The following is a 16,449-nucleotide window of genomic DNA, read 5'->3' as shown; positions in this document are numbered from 1 at the left end:
GACTCTCAAGAGTCTTCTCCAACACCACAGTTCAAAAGCATCAATTCTTCGGTGCTCAGCTTTCTTCACAGTCCAACTCTCATACCCATACATGACCGCTGGAAAAACCATAGCCTTGACTAGATAGACCTTTGTTGGCAAAGTAATGTCTCTGCTTTTGAATATGCTATCTAGGTTGGTCATAACTTTCCTTCCAAGGAGTAAGCGTCTTTTAATTTCATGGCTGCAGTCACCATCTGCAGTAATTTTGGAGCCCCCCAAAATAAAGTCTGACACTGTTTCCACTGTTTAGCCATAGGGTCCAATAAACCAAATAACGATTTTCTTTTCCATTTTGAACTGAATACAAGTAAGCTGGCAGACAGCAAGATGGGACATGTTTCCACAAAGAAAAGCATATGTCACCCATATTCCAGAGAGAAATCTGTGAGTATGGAGAGTTTCGGTCAGAAAGAATTCTGATGAAGAACAACATCATTTGTGTTTCCACTTTAGTTCATGTAATAGTCCTGAAGCAAGTTTGAAAAATAGAGGGAAGGTAAAGAATATTGCCAGAACCTTCCAATGCCTATATTCTGGAAAGATATGCATTAATATCTCTAGGATACACCTGCTTTAGAGTAGCTGGACTGTTGACAATGACGTGGTAACCTACCTCTCTCTCTGCTTCTCTCCCTGTCCCGACCAACAGTTCGTGGCTCACCCCAACTGCCAGCAGCAGCTCTTGACAATCTGGTACGAGAACCTCTCAGGCCTGCGGGAACAGACGGTAGCTATCAAGTGTCTGGTGGTGCTGGTCGTGGCCTTGGGCCTTCCGTTTCTTGCCATCGGCTATTGGATCGCACCTTGCAGCAGGGTACCGGCTTTTCCACCCCTGTTTCCTCTGTGGTTGGTGTACCATGTCCTTTGAGGATGAAAAAGGAAAAAGCTTCCTGCTTAAGGCTCTTATCAGTTTTACAGCTGAATGTTAATTGACTCAAGAGCATCAATTCTGCTTTTTAATGACTGGATTAGTTCTAATAAGGGATGAAAAAGGATTTGGTCCTGGTGGGGTAGGTCCTATTCACAGGCATATAATACTTAGGCTTTTAAGATAAAAATCTCCGGCCACAATGATAGGGAGGAGGAAAAGCTGCTTCCGTGAAGGAGCAATCGTGTCCTATTTGCCGGCTTAATAAATAGTCCACCAGGCTGGCCTACAGAAGAGGAACTGCCCTACTGCGGTGGTTCCAAGAGACAGTTAACTTGAAAACTGAAAAAGCAGCTTGGTTGAACCTGTGAAAAAGAACTGAGACTGAGTGTGTGAAACATGGTTGTGAACAGTGGTATCATCCAAAGTCTTCAAGAGAGTGCATACCAGGTTCCCCAAGCCCTTTATTCCTCTAGGAGATTCAAAAAAACGTAGAATTGGGGTCTGGGGGCTTTTGGAATTTTGTAGATTCTTTGTCTTCTTAGTTTTGTTTGAATCATTTTTGTTCACGACCTTTATCCCCCTCTCAACTTGGCCAGTATACAGTCCATTTAATTGTGCCTAAGAGATCCCTTAAACAAGATGTGGACAGGAATAGGAGTCACGCTAACAGAATCCGTGTTCGGTTAATGAAGGGCACTGCCAGGGAGAGGCAGCAGTTCTGAGATCCTTTAATCCTGTTTTTATATTCCCAAATCTGGTTTTGTTTAAATGGAGGCAGTTTCAGGCCAAATGAATCAAGGCCACTCAAGAGTGACCCTGGAAATCCGTCATCTTTCTGTCTTCCCCCACAGAGTCCTGCTTCAGGCCCATATATGTGAGAATATTCATCCATCTCACTTCATCGTTGAGCTGCCCATGTAGTTTAAGGCAGAAAGGTTGTCATTTTGATCAGTTTTGATCATTCAACTAAGTTCCTTTGTTTTGAATCGTGATTCTGATAATACGAAAGACTAAAAACTTATAGATAAGGAGAGAGTGTGCATTTAAAGCAAAAATTGTATCCCACTCAAATAACTTCCCCTTTCTGGGGGAAATGAATTGGAAAGGTTGGGTTTATATGTATGTGTCTCTTAGGGCCACTCATTCAGTTAAAACGTATTGGGTTTGAAGTAGGTATCTTGAAGTCCATTCTTTTTTCTCTTAGCGCAGCTGAGGATGTGTGGACTCTGCCCAACAGAGAAAGGAAAGGAGGGAATTGAGTTGTTCCTGGAGCCCGCATTTATACCTGCCATACACCACTTATGCTGTGGTGAAAAGATGGTATAGTAAGAATTCTCCACATGTATCCCATTTTTAAGATAGGCAGACTGCTTTTTTTTTTTTTTTTTCCATGTTACTTAACATTTTCAAAGATCAGCCTTTAGAAGAAAAGAGACTTGGCAGCTCCCTGCAAATCACTTTGTGCTATGGATAAACTACCCGGACATGCCCTCTCTGCAGCTGTGGAACAGCACAGTGATATGTAAATGTGCGGTTTATTTTTCTATGTCTAATATGGAAAATGTGACATTTGTCTGTGTGCATTCATGTCCAACCCCAGAAATGCTTGACATTCTTTGGTTATTTGTTGACATCAAATTAAGGTTCTGGATATACAAAAACATTTGTTTGAAGTTACAGCCTTTTAAATGTGAACCTTGGTGCTTTTTAAGGTCACACACTGAGTTGGAAAGTAGGGTCTGAGAATAGAGAACTTATTTGATGAATCTACCAAATGTACCTAATTCTTAGACTGCAGAAACCCTTGGAACAGGGGAATTATTTTTCACTTCCACTAGAACACAGAGCTCTTAAGGACATTATATCACAGGGGATTTTAAAACAGTTACCTTAAAATCATTATAAACTGAGCTTTAAAAATGCTTTTTCACTGGTCATATGATTTTCCAAAACCAGGGATGATTTTTAATTAAGTTAACCTACTTAGAGGTTTTAATTACTGGGTATCTCTCTGTTTTTTTGGATAGTAACAGATAAAATATTTATGTTGGTTATAATGTTTTTTGCCTTTTTATATAAATTGATTTAGGAATAGTTAGAAGTGAGAACAAAAATTTACTTCCGTGGTAGTAAATATTTTTTCATCTTCAAAGGGTTTGTAATGTGCCACAAACACATCATAACATTTCAGTTATAAATGAATGAGTCTACAAACTCATCATAACATTTCAGTTATAAAAAAAATACACATTACAAATTTGCAGTTTCTTTCCCTGGATTCTAAAAACCTTGACACTGCATAGTCTTTCACATAAAAATAAGAATAACAAGTATATGCCTTGTAATTTCCAGAAATGCATCTGTGAATGAAGTACATCCTAAGACAAATTGGATATTTAGAAACAATGAAGTTTGAAGACTTCTTATATTATTCTTAAAGGAAACATCCCCTAAAAGGAATAATTTTCACAATGTGTAGCTCTTCAGAACAAAAGCAGAATTTTGAGTGTTCTCACTTCACTTTTTTTTTTATCCTATGTATATAGTAGTTTTCATAAGTGGAAGCCAGATTTTCTGAAGTTAAAGGTTTTGGATTGTTTTGTTTTGTTGCCTCATTACAGCTGGGGAAAGTTCTGCGAAGTCCTTTTATGAAGTTTGTAGCACATGCTGCTTCTTTCATCATCTTCCTGGGCCTGCTTGTTTTCAATGCCTCAGACAGATTTGAAGGAATCACCACATTGCCAAACATCACTGTTATCGACTATCCCAAACAGATTTTCAGGGTGAAAACCACACAGTTCACTTGGACTGAAATGCTCATTATGGTCTGGGTTCTTGGTAAGCCTTTTGAGTATTCTAATTTCTACCAAATATAGCATCTATATCATGATTGCCATTTTCTATTTAAAATTCTATGTTATGTTATATGGTGATAACATCACCATTGTAAGATAAACAGAATAGCAAGTAATGGAATAATTTGGCAGCTTGGTGATGCTGATGGATATCCCTTACCACTAAATACAAATTTTATGAGTAACATGAGCTTAATTATAAATGCATTAATATTAATATCATATTTCAGAAATTAAACTTCAATTATTGAATAAAATGCAACTTTAAAAATGTGACTCACTGTGATGATCAAGCATTTAATTGAAATAGTTCTGCAATAACCTAGTGGCCATTAACTGATGATTAAAGAACATTTATTGCTTTTGTTTCAGAGGTTTTTTTAAGGAGAGTTTCCATTTTAGGAATGTTTGTTACTTCACCTCACAATAGCCCATTTGGGGATTTTTTTCTTTGCTTTTTGTTGGCTGAGCTGTGAGGCATGTGGGATCTTACTTTCCCGACCAGAGATTGAAGCCGTGCCCCCAGCATTGGAAGAACAGAATCTTAACCACTATACCTCCAGAGAAGTCCCACGATAGCCCGTTTTGAACAGCAGCTATGTTAAAGTAAACATTTTAAGCAATATGATAAAAAAAAATGGAGATTGAAACCAGATTATTGATTGATCACGAATCCAAAGTCAATTTTGTGTATTATTTCACCCAGCATGTTTATTGGTATCATCTCAATTCCTGAATTAATGGATTGCTTCTCCTCTAATTAACTTCTATGGTCTTCACCTGGATCAAGTGATTGTTTTATGAATTTTATTTTGAGCCACTACATTTCTTTTAAAAATTCTACAGTATTTTCCCCTTATGTAGTCAGGCATGCGTGTATACTAGTCATGTCTGACTCTGTGTGACCCTATGGACTGATGGGCTCCTCTGTCCATGGGATTCTCCAGGCAAGAATACTGGAATGGGTTGCCATACCTTTCTCCAGGGGATCTTCCTGACCCACGGATCAAACCCTCATCTCTTACACCTCCTGCATTGGTAGGCAGGTTCTTTACCACTGGCGCCATCTGGAAACAGTTGTTAAATTGATATATTTTGTCTTCTTCCCCCAGAACATTTTCTGCTTTCAGTTTCTTCATAATGCCCTAGGGCCTCCTGCTTAATTTTCCAAGAATTCCTCACCTTTTCAGCATTCAGCACGAAGCTGAGATGAGACGAGAGGGTAGGGGAATGAGGGAAGTGTTCCCGGATGATTGGAAAACTGTTCTTGTTAAAAGTGTATAGTAGATTTCTCAATTAAGGGCTTATTTCTCCAGTAATCACCATTATTTGGTAATTAATCATTGTCATTTTATAAAGATGAATTTTCTCCTTTCCTCCATGTGTTTCATGGGGCAAAATCATTTGATTTGAAGAGCCTTCCTTATTTCCCTCCCTCCCTTCTTCCCTACCCCCATAAGAGTAGCACCATTTCTGGTGCCACATTTAGAACTATATTTCACCAAAATCTAACTTGGTGGAGTGAATCATTCCTTTAGTCAAAGCTTCTTTCATGTAACTCTGCCCAGCACTTCTGTGGGCTGTAGACAAGTCAGTGCTTTATGGTACCTAGTGGCATGCTTTACATACGGGGCATGTTACAGGTGGGGACTCTTAGCTTCTCAGTCCAAGGTATAAACTCGTGTCCGTAACATGTGTGTCTTGTGACAGGAATGATGTGGTCTGAGTGCAAGGAGCTCTGGCTGGAAGGACCCAGGGAGTACATTTTGCAGTTGTGGAATGTCCTAGACTTTGGCATGCTCTCCATCTTCATCGCTGCTTTCACTGCCAGATTCTTGGCTTTCCTTCAGGCAACGAAGGCACAACAGTATGTGGACAGTTATGTTCAAGAGAGTGACCTCAGTGAAGTTACACTACCACCAGAGATACAGTATTTCACTTACGGTAAGTTATCAGGCGCAGAGTCCTCTTATGTCTCAGGAGAAGGTATTGGAACCACATTTTGGAAGGAAATGCCCCTGAAGGGTATGTTTAATATGAAATGCATGTTGAAAGTATAGAGAGAGTGGAGACAGCATGAACTTTAGAGCTGTATAAAACTGGATTCATATCAAGACACTAACCCTCCCTTGCTGTGTGACCTTGTTCAAATTAATTTACTTCTCTGTGCCTCAGTTTTCACATCTAGAAAAAGGTATTTCAAGGTGGAAGAAAATCACCTTTAAGCCAAAGAACATAGTTACTCTAAAATATTCTTAGGACATGGAATTGTCGTAATTTGGGGGAGAAAATAGCTTGATAAACTGCTTAATGTGAAAGATGAGTAGTCCCTGAGAGCTTGGGTTAGAGGAGATAAAATAATAAAAAGTGCTAAAAACTGCTGTAACAGAAGTGAGCAAAAATTCAGCAGAGGCAGGAAATAGGAGCTAAAGTGATGATGAGCATGTAAGCTTCGCAGAACCGGCAGAAATGCTGGGGAGGATATTGTGCTTCTCAAGACACCATGGGGTGGAGTTCCTGCCAGTCTTCTCTAGGTCAGGAGAGCAGGGAGATACCCAGGGACCTTCAGTCTGCGCAGACACTGATGCCATCCCTGCCCACTGCACACCGATGTGAAATCATATTAGCCTCCCTTCCCTTAAGGCCTAACTGGGGAGCCGCGATGAGCTAATTTTCATATAGCTGCAAAATCTTAAACCTGGAAAAGACTTTAGCAGTTAGCATATAAAACTCATTTTACAGATAAGGAAAGTTAGGCGCAGAGTTTAAATGCATTCTGACTGTGAGGAATGACTCTTTATAAGTACATCGTGATGCATACCAGCAGCATGTTAACATTGCTGAAGAAGACTGGGTGGGTGCCTGCTCTAAGATGAAGGTGTGTGCATGACCGACAAGGACACAGTGCATACATAGCACAGGGCACTCTGTTCAATGTTACGTGGCAGCCTAGTGGGGAGGGGAGTTTGGGGGAGAGTGGATGCATGTAGATGTATGACCACATCCCTTTGCTGTCCTCCTGGAACTATCACAACACTGTTGATTTTTATACTCCAGTATAAAATTAAAAGTTTTTAAATAAATAAATAAAATGAAGATATTAATGTTTTACAGACTGAAATGTAAACACATTATCTCTTATTGTCACCAAGCAAGGGTTTTTATATACCAGTGAGGCCAGATCAAATGAATAAATGAATACCATTTATAATTAAGGAATTAGCTTGGATTGTATTTGTGTGTAACAGATATCATGACTATTTCAGTACCTCTTTATTTAAATTTACTCGTGTGTGTTTATGACTGTGAAGGGGAATTTGTGAAGTAAGCTTCACTCCTTATTATGATTTTGATCAAGTTTTTAACCTAAGCCTTGATTTCTATGTCTTTAAGAAGAGAGTGACTACCTCAAATCCATAAGATCATTGAAAGCATAGTGTCTGCTATGTATTAAACATCCAATAAATGTTCATTTTTGTTGAATGTGTGCAGTGTACCTTCTGGGAGTGACCCAGTTTGCACAGAATGAACCACACAATGCTTAGGTGATCTTCCAGAGAAATGAGTATCCAGTTGTCTGCTGTGAACTTACTGAAGTGACCTTGAAAGGCGTGTTGGGGGTCCTCATTTAGAATCTGTCTCTAAGACTTTTGCACTTCAGTAGCATTTTATACTTTCCAGGGACCAGCTATGTTGCTCAGACATCATGCTGACAGCACTGTTGTGATTCAGTGACATTCTCACTTTTTGTAATATGACATTTTACTTGCATAAGCTGTTAGATGAACTAGTTTCCCCATGAAATATGGAAAAGAACATGTGTGCCAACTGAGCCTATAGCATGATGAAATGGCTGGTCGATAAACCTGGTAACTGAGGGGACAAACCAATCAAATCAGTTGTTTTGTCGTCATGGACACAGTCTGAACTTAATGAAGCATTTTCAGCTCCTTTTTTCATCTTTTGTACTTGATTCTATTTCTTCTCAATGTGAAGTCTGTTTTGTATCTTTCTAATAGTGTTTCCTCCATTAAAAGAAACCACATAAATGTAGAATTCATGTGTTTCTAGTTTAATATGAAAAATAGTGTCTGGACAGTTAATTAAATGTGGAGTAGTTTCAACTGAGATAATAACCACCTACCTACAAGTCATATCCTATTTAAGGTATTTTGTGTAGTTAGCCGTGAATAGAAAGTTCCATTTTTAATCTCTCTCTCTCTTCTTGTAGCCAGAGATAAATGGCTCCCTTCTGACCCTCAGATCATATCTGAAGGCCTCTATGCCATAGCTGTAGTGCTCAGCTTTTCTCGAATCGCCTATATCCTCCCGGCAAATGAGAGCTTCGGCCCCTTGCAGATCTCTCTGGGAAGGACTGTGAAGGACATATTCAAGTTCATGGTCCTCTTTATTATGGTGTTTCTTGCCTTTATGATTGGCATGTTCATATTGTATTCTTACTACCTTGGGGCTAAAGTCAATGCTGCTTTTACCACGTAAGTAAAACATTTTACTAAAAAAACAATGATTAACAGAAATGCTAACAAGTTTAGATGAAGTAAAAAAAAATTGTTTTCAATAATTGTAATAAAGATGCTTTTAAGAGCAGGAAAAATCCATTAAAAACAGTTAGTGCCTCAAATAGCAAATGCTGGCCAATATATGGAATAAAGGGAACCCTCGTGCACTGTTGGTGGGAATGTAAATTGGTGCAGCCACTGTGGCAAACAATATAGAGGTTTCTTTAGAAGAGTGGAATTGCCGTATGACTCAGCAGTGCCACTCCTGGGTATATAGCTGAAAAAAACAAAAACACTAATTCAGAAAGATACATGCACCCCAGTGTTCATAGAATCATTATTGATAATTTCCAAGATACAGAGGCAACCTAAGTCTCCATCCACAGATGAATGGATAGAGAAGTCGGGTGTGTGTATATGTGTGTGTATGTGTGTATATAAAATAAAATACTACTCAGGCATAAGAAAGAATGGAATTTTGTCATTTGAAACAATATGGGTGGACTTGGAGTCACTAAGTAAAATAAGTCAGACAGAGAAAGACAAACTGCATGGTATCACTTATATGTAGAATCTAAAAATCTAGAGCAGACTAGTGAATGTAACAACAACAAAAGGTCACTCAGAGATAGAAAACAAACTAGTGGGTACCGGTTAGGGGGCAGTGTCAGGGTGTAGGAATACGGAGTCCTCACTCCTGGGAGTAAGATAGGCTTAAGGATGCACTGACCAATACGAGAACATAGCCAATATTCCATCATAACTATAAATGGACCATATCCTTTAAAAATTATGAATCACTGTGCTGCACACCTGAAACTTATGTAATATTGTACATCGACTCTACCTCAAAAAGAAAAATAAAGTAAAGGGATGGAGAAAAAAACAAAACAAAATCAGAAACAGTACTTGTGTGAGATTACATTTCTTTGAGTTTAGAGAATGTTTGATCACAGAATGGTAAAATCCTAGATGAAACTCTATTTTAAGAGAATTGGGTAGCAAATGTTTAATACTAGATATTTCTTACATTATTTATGACATTAAATTTAGTTGCATCATTTTGTACCCATTACTGTTATTTCAAAAAAAAAGGAGCGTGGCTTGTGTTTTCATGTATCATTAATCAGTGCAAGGAGTTGAGGAGGAAGAAGAAATTACAGCTGATGCTGTGCAGCCCGCTGTACTGTAGCACCGCCTCCTCCCTTTGGTCCTACTGGTGTCTGCACTGCAGGCTCACCGTTTCCATGAAGTCATCCTGCACTCACTTCTCTTAGGTATTGTCCCTGTAAGTTCCCTCAGCATGGAGACGTCCACGTTGCCAGACCCTGTCTCGCCTGTTGCTGTGCAGTGGTCAGGAAGGCAGGCTGTCTGTCTGTACCGTGGGCCTTCCAGGTGAGGAGACCAGAAATCTCCCCTGCCTGCCTTTGTACCCTCCGTCCCCTGGAGTGCCACAGCTGGAAACAAGCTAGACCCTCAGTGAGTTCCCTGTAAACCAAAAGAGAGTATCAAGCCCTTCCAGGCATCTAAATTGTTTTGGAATTAATTTTTCCAAGTAGTTACTATAGAGCCGATAATAGGGGTGAAAGAGAACTGAAACTCACTTTATTGTAGTGAAAAACAAGTTCCGATTGAACCCAGAGGGGAAAGGACCAGAGAAGTGCCGCACAAGTGGCGCCCCTTGGGCCTGTGGGAGGACTCCTTCTATACACGACACTGGTGTCGCTGCTCTGTGTGAGGACCTGGCCGCACGGTAGAGTGGAAAGAACATGGGCTGGAAATCAGGCAGACCTGGATGCGAATGCAACGTCTGCTGTTTTCTAGCTGTGGTCTTTTGATTAATTATCTTCACATTTCTCAGTGTTAATTTCCTTGTTTTTAAAATGAGCACAGTAAGGTTTGAATCAGGCCGTTGGGAGGACATGGAAGATAATTTATATAAAGGCTCTTGCCCACAGTAGGAGCCAGGAGCTGCCTGTGTCCTCTCCCTGCTCACTCTCCCCTTCTCCCTTTTCACTCTCCCCCTCTCCACACATGTATGCATTCTTGGGAATCTATATTCCCAGCATCAGAGGCGAGAAGGTTTGCAAAGGACCAAGAGGATGGGTGGGGGCATTTTGTGATGCTGTTAAGTTCATGGCAGGGATAAAGAGACTATAGGTTTTCTTAGTTTTCACCATCAAGTGTTTCATAATTGAGATTAGCTGTACAGGAATAGGAACCTTTCTACTCAACCCTCTGCCCCCAGGGTCTAATACAATTATTAAAACATACCAGGTGCTCCATCAATGTCTGTTGAATGAATGAATCAATAAGCTAGCATTAAAACCCACAAAACTATAAAATTGTTGTTTAGACTCTAACAAATTTTAAAAGTACCACTTCCATACATATTTCTTTGAAAAAAAAGGGGGACTTACTTTTGAACTTTTTAATGGAATTCTACATGTATAATTGTTTAAGGATGATTCTTGTAGTTCACAGGTCAGTGATTACTGCTTGGGTATATGACAAAACCAGCCAAATTCAGGCAAGGTTCATTTAAGGGATTGAAGCATGTAAATTAGTCTGTGAGGGCTTACTTGCTAATTGCTGTGTTGGCAGAATCAGGAAGTAGATTATATAGATTAAGAGAAAAGAATCAGAACCCTTAATTTTGTTGCCATCTCTTCACTTCTACTGAAGTATAGTTTTTAGGTAGATGATACATTCTTGTGGTGAAAAATCTATGCAGAGCAGTATCTACAGCCTGTTCCATTCCTCAGCCTTGGATCTCAGTTTCTTAGTTCTCCTTAGGTCCAGAGGGGTCATTGGTGGCTCAGATGGTAAAGAATCTACCTGCAATGCGGGAGACCCAGGTTTGATCCCTGGGTCAGGAAGATCCACTGGAGAAGGAAATGGCAACCCACTCCAATATTCTTGCCTGGAGAAATCCATGGACAGAGGAGCCTGGTGGGCTACAGTCCGTGGGGTTGCAAAGAATCGGACACGACTGAGCAACTAACACTTTCACTTCAGGTCCAGAGGCAGTGGTTTCTTTCGAATGCTTTCAGAGGTATTTTTTACGTAAACAAGAATATAAGTATTTGTATACTCCTCTTTTTATTTAAATGGTGAACTATTTCAGACTTGCTGCATCTCATTTTTTCACTAAAAATATATCTTGGATATCATTTTATATAAACACATGAAGCTAGATCTGTTTTTCCCCCAGTGGCTGCATAGCTGTTTGTAGATGTACCAGAATTATTTATCCACTTTCCTGTTGATGGATATTTTGGTAGTTTTCATTCTTCCCTACTGCCATGCTGCAAGGAATACATTTGTACATATTTTTTTTTGAAATGGGTACATAATTTTAATCCCTATTTTGTTCTGTTCCAGAAAACCTGATTTGAAATTCTAAACCACCTGCAAAATCAAACCCCAAACTTCCATCCTTTTAGGAGAAAGGAATGGGTATCAGGGCATTACTTCAGTTTTCACCTGACAAGCTCAGAAAATTTTCTCTTGATGATAACTCCTGGAAAAACTAGGCATCAGCAACATTTAATCACCAGTTTCTAAAAAGTTGAGAGAAAAATTTCTATTAAGTATCATAATAAAATAATTGTGTTATTGTTCAGTCACTAAGTCATCTTTGACTGTGACCCCATGGACTGTAGCCCACCAAGTTCCTCTGTCTATGGGATTTTCCAGGCAAGAATACTGGAGTGGGTTGCCATTTCTGCCTCCAGAGGATCTTCCTGACCCAGGGGTCAAACTCATGTCTTGTGCATTGGCAGGTGGATTCTTTACCACTGAGCCACCAGGGAAGCCCACAATAATTATACTTGGGGTATTATGATGATATTTTACAATAGCGTTTTATATCTGTGCAATATTCAGACCATAACTTGTTTTTACTTTTGACTGTTTCACACTGGAAACTGTTTATTTATTTACTGTGTACCTTATTCTTCCAACAGTGTAGAAGAAAGTTTCAAGACTTTGTTTTGGTCAATATTTGGATTGTCTGAAGTCACTTCTGTTGTGCTCAAGTATGATCACAAATTCATAGAGAATATAGGATATGTTCTATATGGAATATATAATGTGACTATGGTCGTTGTTTTGCTCAACATGCTCATTGCTATGATTAATAGCTCATATCAAGAGATTGAGGTAAGCCTGCTGTCTACCCACAGTGTCTGTCCTCACCATTTCATTCTACTAGCACACCGCGTCTGCTTTTGTGTCCTGTGGTGGACATCCTGCCCGTGTCTACAAAGAGGCTTAACACCAAGCGGGGCCCTTCTCTGTGGTTTCCGTCTGGATAGGTGATAATGCACCTTCCAGTGTCTTCTAGGAGCACAGCGGAGTTCCCATGAATTTACCATTACGCTGCCTTCTCTCAGAACCATCTGAAAGATCCTGGTAGAGGACTTACTAGACGTCTGTCAAGCGTTAATGATGCTCTTAGTCCAGTCAGACTCTTTAGTATTCTAGAAATCTATGCTTGCTTTGGATTGAGCTTGATTTGGTACCTTTCTTCATCACTGTGTATGTTTTCTTATCTCCTCTAGTTTAGCGTACCGTATCTTTTTAGTAGTTTGCTGTTTGTTAAGTCCACTGAGTCTCTGTGTTTCAGAAATATATAAGTTAGTGTTCTCAAAGAAGAAGTTAGATTCTCCAGAGATGAAAACTGTGGTGCTCTGAACACCTGCTTCAGTGTGGTAATGGTAGACTGGGCAGAATGAAATGACTGAGCCAACGTCTTCCACCCATGGACCAGCTCTTCATTTTTCCTCTCCATCTGTCTACCAGTTAGAATGGTTATGCCCACCACCAGGGGGCAGCACTGAGAATGAAAGGCGCTGTAAGACAGGAATAGGCCCCTGGGGCCTTATGTGACCTTTGAAGACGCATAAACTCCAAAGTGCAATTCATTTGAATACTGCCATTTTTCTCCTTTGCTCTTGGAGTGTAGTATGATATATCTACAGTCTGGCTTGGATGGGTGTGGATGAGGAAGGAAAGTGGGGAAATATTGTTGAACATGCAGAATTGGGCGGGGGGAGAAAAAATTAATCTTTTCATCCTTTCTTGACCCTGAATTTTTCTTGTGCTTTTTGCTTTATTTATTTATGTATTTTTTGGATGGGAGAGAGGAAATTCTGGCTAAATTTCAATGGGTACAGAGAGAGGAATATGGAAGAGAAAAATTTTTTAAAAAGTATCATGAGAGCAATACTTGGGATATTATATAGCCCAATAGAGATTATATGCAGATAAATGTACATATACCACTTTTTCCATTTCAAAGCATAATGTAGGTTCCTTATAAGGCCCTACTAGATAAATTGCTAGAATCTTTAGTTTTTGAAATCAGTTGTCATATTTTTTCTATTTTTGTGACACAGGATGACAGTGATGTAGAATGGAAGTTTGCTCGCTCGAAACTTTGGTTATCTTACTTTGATGATGGAAAAACATTACCTCCACCCTTCAGTCTAGTTCCTAGTCCAAAGTCATTTGTTTATTTCATCATGCGGATCATTAACTTTTCCAAATGCAGAAGGAGAAGACTGCAGAAGGATATAGAAATGGGAATTGGTAACTCAAAGTCCAGGGTAGGTATCAAAAGCTTACTGAGACCTGAAGATAAATGCTCCTTGTCTTTTGGTGGTGTTCAGTGTGTGAACTTAGAAGATGTTGAAAGTAACTGTCCATTCCATAGTCCTTCATAGACTAATACTTAAAATATTCATAATGTTCCAAGAAGTCACTTAGTCTATGCTTTGTTTTCAGTCAGAATTTCATGTAAACTACCAAAATAAAAACAAACAAAAAACTTCTTTAACTTGTTAAAAGTTACTGTCAGAAAATACTTTGTTTCTGTGTTTTCCATGCTTCTCAACTGTTATTCTAAGTTACATATAAGTTTCTAATCTTAAATTTTTCTGTTGGTTGTATATATAGTTCACCACCACCATATTCTTCTCATTTGTAGAAATCCATTATTGAGCTAAATAATCTTTTTTCCTTTAATATAAAATTAATGCAGGCTTAGAACACCCCCAAATATTAACCACTAAAACTCCCTTTTATAAATAATCAAGAATGGCTTGTATTTGAGTTGTCCTGGTTGAAAAATTAAAATACTTTAATTTTAACAAAGATGAGTTTCACACTAGCACTTTATTATCATGAACTTTATTTTCAGAGATAGAATGGTCATAGGAGACAGAAGGATATGGATGGAGCCTCAAATAATAGGTTGTGAAACATATAGGAGCAAATGTATGGGGTTAAAGAACAATTTTGCCTGTAAGTTGGGAAAATGGTCTGTAGCTGTAATAGCCTGGGAGCCCACAAGATGGCAGTGTTACCTCCATAAAGTGCATATTTTTTCTCAGTTGATGCTGAGGATAAAGATGGGATTAGCACAGTTTAATTTCTTACTTTTTAAAAGTGATGTGCATTTATGAGATTTGTAATACCCTTCATCTTACTCTTTAAGAAGGTAGCCTTTTAAACCTTCTTTGTTTGACCTGAATATGGGCTCTTAAGGATATTAAGTTGCATTGCAGTGATTGGCTGTGACTTCAAATAATACCTCATTATATACAGTGAAAAGCAGCATAATGTAAGGAAGAGAGCCTTGGCATTAGACCTGGGTTTGAATTCTGGCTTATTAGAAAGTAACATGGACAACTCATTTCATCACTCTGAACTGTACTAGTCTCACCTGAAAGAGAGAAAACGTCATAGCATTACTGTGAGGATGCTGTGAGATGTACAGAATTTCAGCCTCAACAAATATCAGTGCCCTCCCTCATTCACAGTTTACAAAGTGCTTTGCCGTACACTTGAACCTCATGCAATGCTGTAAGGTAGGTATTATTATTACTCCCATTTTATAGATAAGACAGCTGAAGTCATTATAACTCACTCATGCAAGGTCACAGGGGTTCGCCAGTGTGGGGCATTTATGCAGTTCCTGTTTTCCAGCATCAGAGTCTAGCTGTTTCTGCTGGACCTGGCTACCTCCTGCTCAGAAGCTGAGGCTCTGGCTTGGTTTCTGCCCCTCTTCCTCCCCACAGGCCATGCCTTTGGCTGCAGCTTAGCTGGTCTCTTAAAGTAGTTGGGCTTTAATTGCCATCCTGGGTGACTCTTACTACTGCTGAGACGGACTTTGTTACTTTATTATTATTCTCTGAGGCTTTATTATTTGAAAAGGAAGTTGTTCGAGCATGGGAACTCAACTCTAGCATGTCACACCTTCAAGTTTTCTTTCTGTAGGCAACTGATTTCACTAACTTCTGACTTTGGCTGACTTCACTGACTTCATTCCTAACATTGTCATAATGCAGAAGGGGAGAAACACGAAGAGGCTGAAGAGAGCACATTCAGATGGCATGTGGCCACCTAGACCCCTGTTTGTTTGCTTTAAAGCAGCTTGCTTGCAGGGGTGTGAGGGGAACAGATGATATTCTCCGTTCAGAGTGTCCTCTCCTGCCTGCATGGTACCACTGGCAGGAAGAATAGCTTTCCTCAGGGCAGTTGCTGGATACAGAAGGAAGGTTGAGCACAGATTTCTCAGGAGCCATGTTGCTTAGCCTCCCCATCTCCCCATAGCAGGTTAAAAACTGCCATTTTGATTTTATTTTTTAAGTTGTACATGGAACTGCCTTTATCTCTTTAATCTTATTAATCATCATAGATAATCTCTGTGTCCTGAGTTTAGTTAAAAAAAATTGGAGAAATTATATGTTTCTGTTTTTCTTTTTTAGAAGACAGGGAAGAGACTCAAGAAATCAATCTTTTACAGCTAACCCCAGTCAACAGTCAGAGACTGACCTCTAGTGGCAAAACAGGAGAATTAACACCAGGGAAGCCCTACCTGTCGACAGAGACTGACCTCTAGCGGCAAAATAGAATTAACTTTGTTCCCCGAAGTTTTTTTCCTGCCACTATTGAAAAGAGGACAAAATCAAGAGAACCATTGCTTATCAGTGCCATTTCCTACCTGCCTAGTGTCCCGCCTCTTCCTGAGTTATGATGGTGGGAAGGCAGGTGGTGGAGTGAGTACATATTTTTGGATAAAGGGACCTGCCTTTGAATCACACCTTATAGGTAGTAGCATATCTGCAAATAAAATGCAGGCCCTGTTCACGTA

At 39.4% G+C, this 16,449-nt stretch overlaps 1 protein-coding gene across 4 annotated transcripts in view; it reads left to right on the top strand.

The window, feature by feature from the left end:
* The window catches only part of TRPC3 (transient receptor potential cation channel subfamily C member 3), a 71,947-nt gene that overhangs the window by 38,520 nt on the left and 16,978 nt on the right, over positions 1-16,449 (top strand). For 2 of the 4 annotated variants that reach the window (XM_027567277.1, XM_027567278.1), the window contains exons 4-9: positions 692-856; positions 3,535-3,751; positions 5,479-5,712; positions 8,000-8,264; positions 12,257-12,452; positions 13,691-13,900. In XM_027567277.1, the coding sequence (XP_027423078.1) occupies positions 692-856; positions 3,535-3,751; positions 5,479-5,712; positions 8,000-8,264; positions 12,257-12,452; positions 13,691-13,900 (1,287 nt within the window). The remainder of the gene's footprint in view (positions 1-691; positions 857-3,534; positions 3,752-5,478; positions 5,713-7,999; positions 8,265-12,256; positions 12,453-13,690; positions 13,901-16,449) is intronic. The other 2 variants (XM_027567279.1, XM_027567280.1) reach the window with 2 other exon arrangements.

This window comes from Bos indicus x Bos taurus, chromosome 17 (assembly GCF_003369695.1).
Source record: "Bos indicus x Bos taurus breed Angus x Brahman F1 hybrid chromosome 17, Bos_hybrid_MaternalHap_v2.0, whole genome shotgun sequence".
Classification (NCBI taxonomy): Eukaryota; Metazoa; Chordata; class Mammalia; order Artiodactyla; family Bovidae; genus Bos; species Bos indicus x Bos taurus.
The sequence above is the reverse complement of the archived record's forward strand: the minus strand, read 5'-3'. Positions and strand labels throughout refer to the sequence as shown.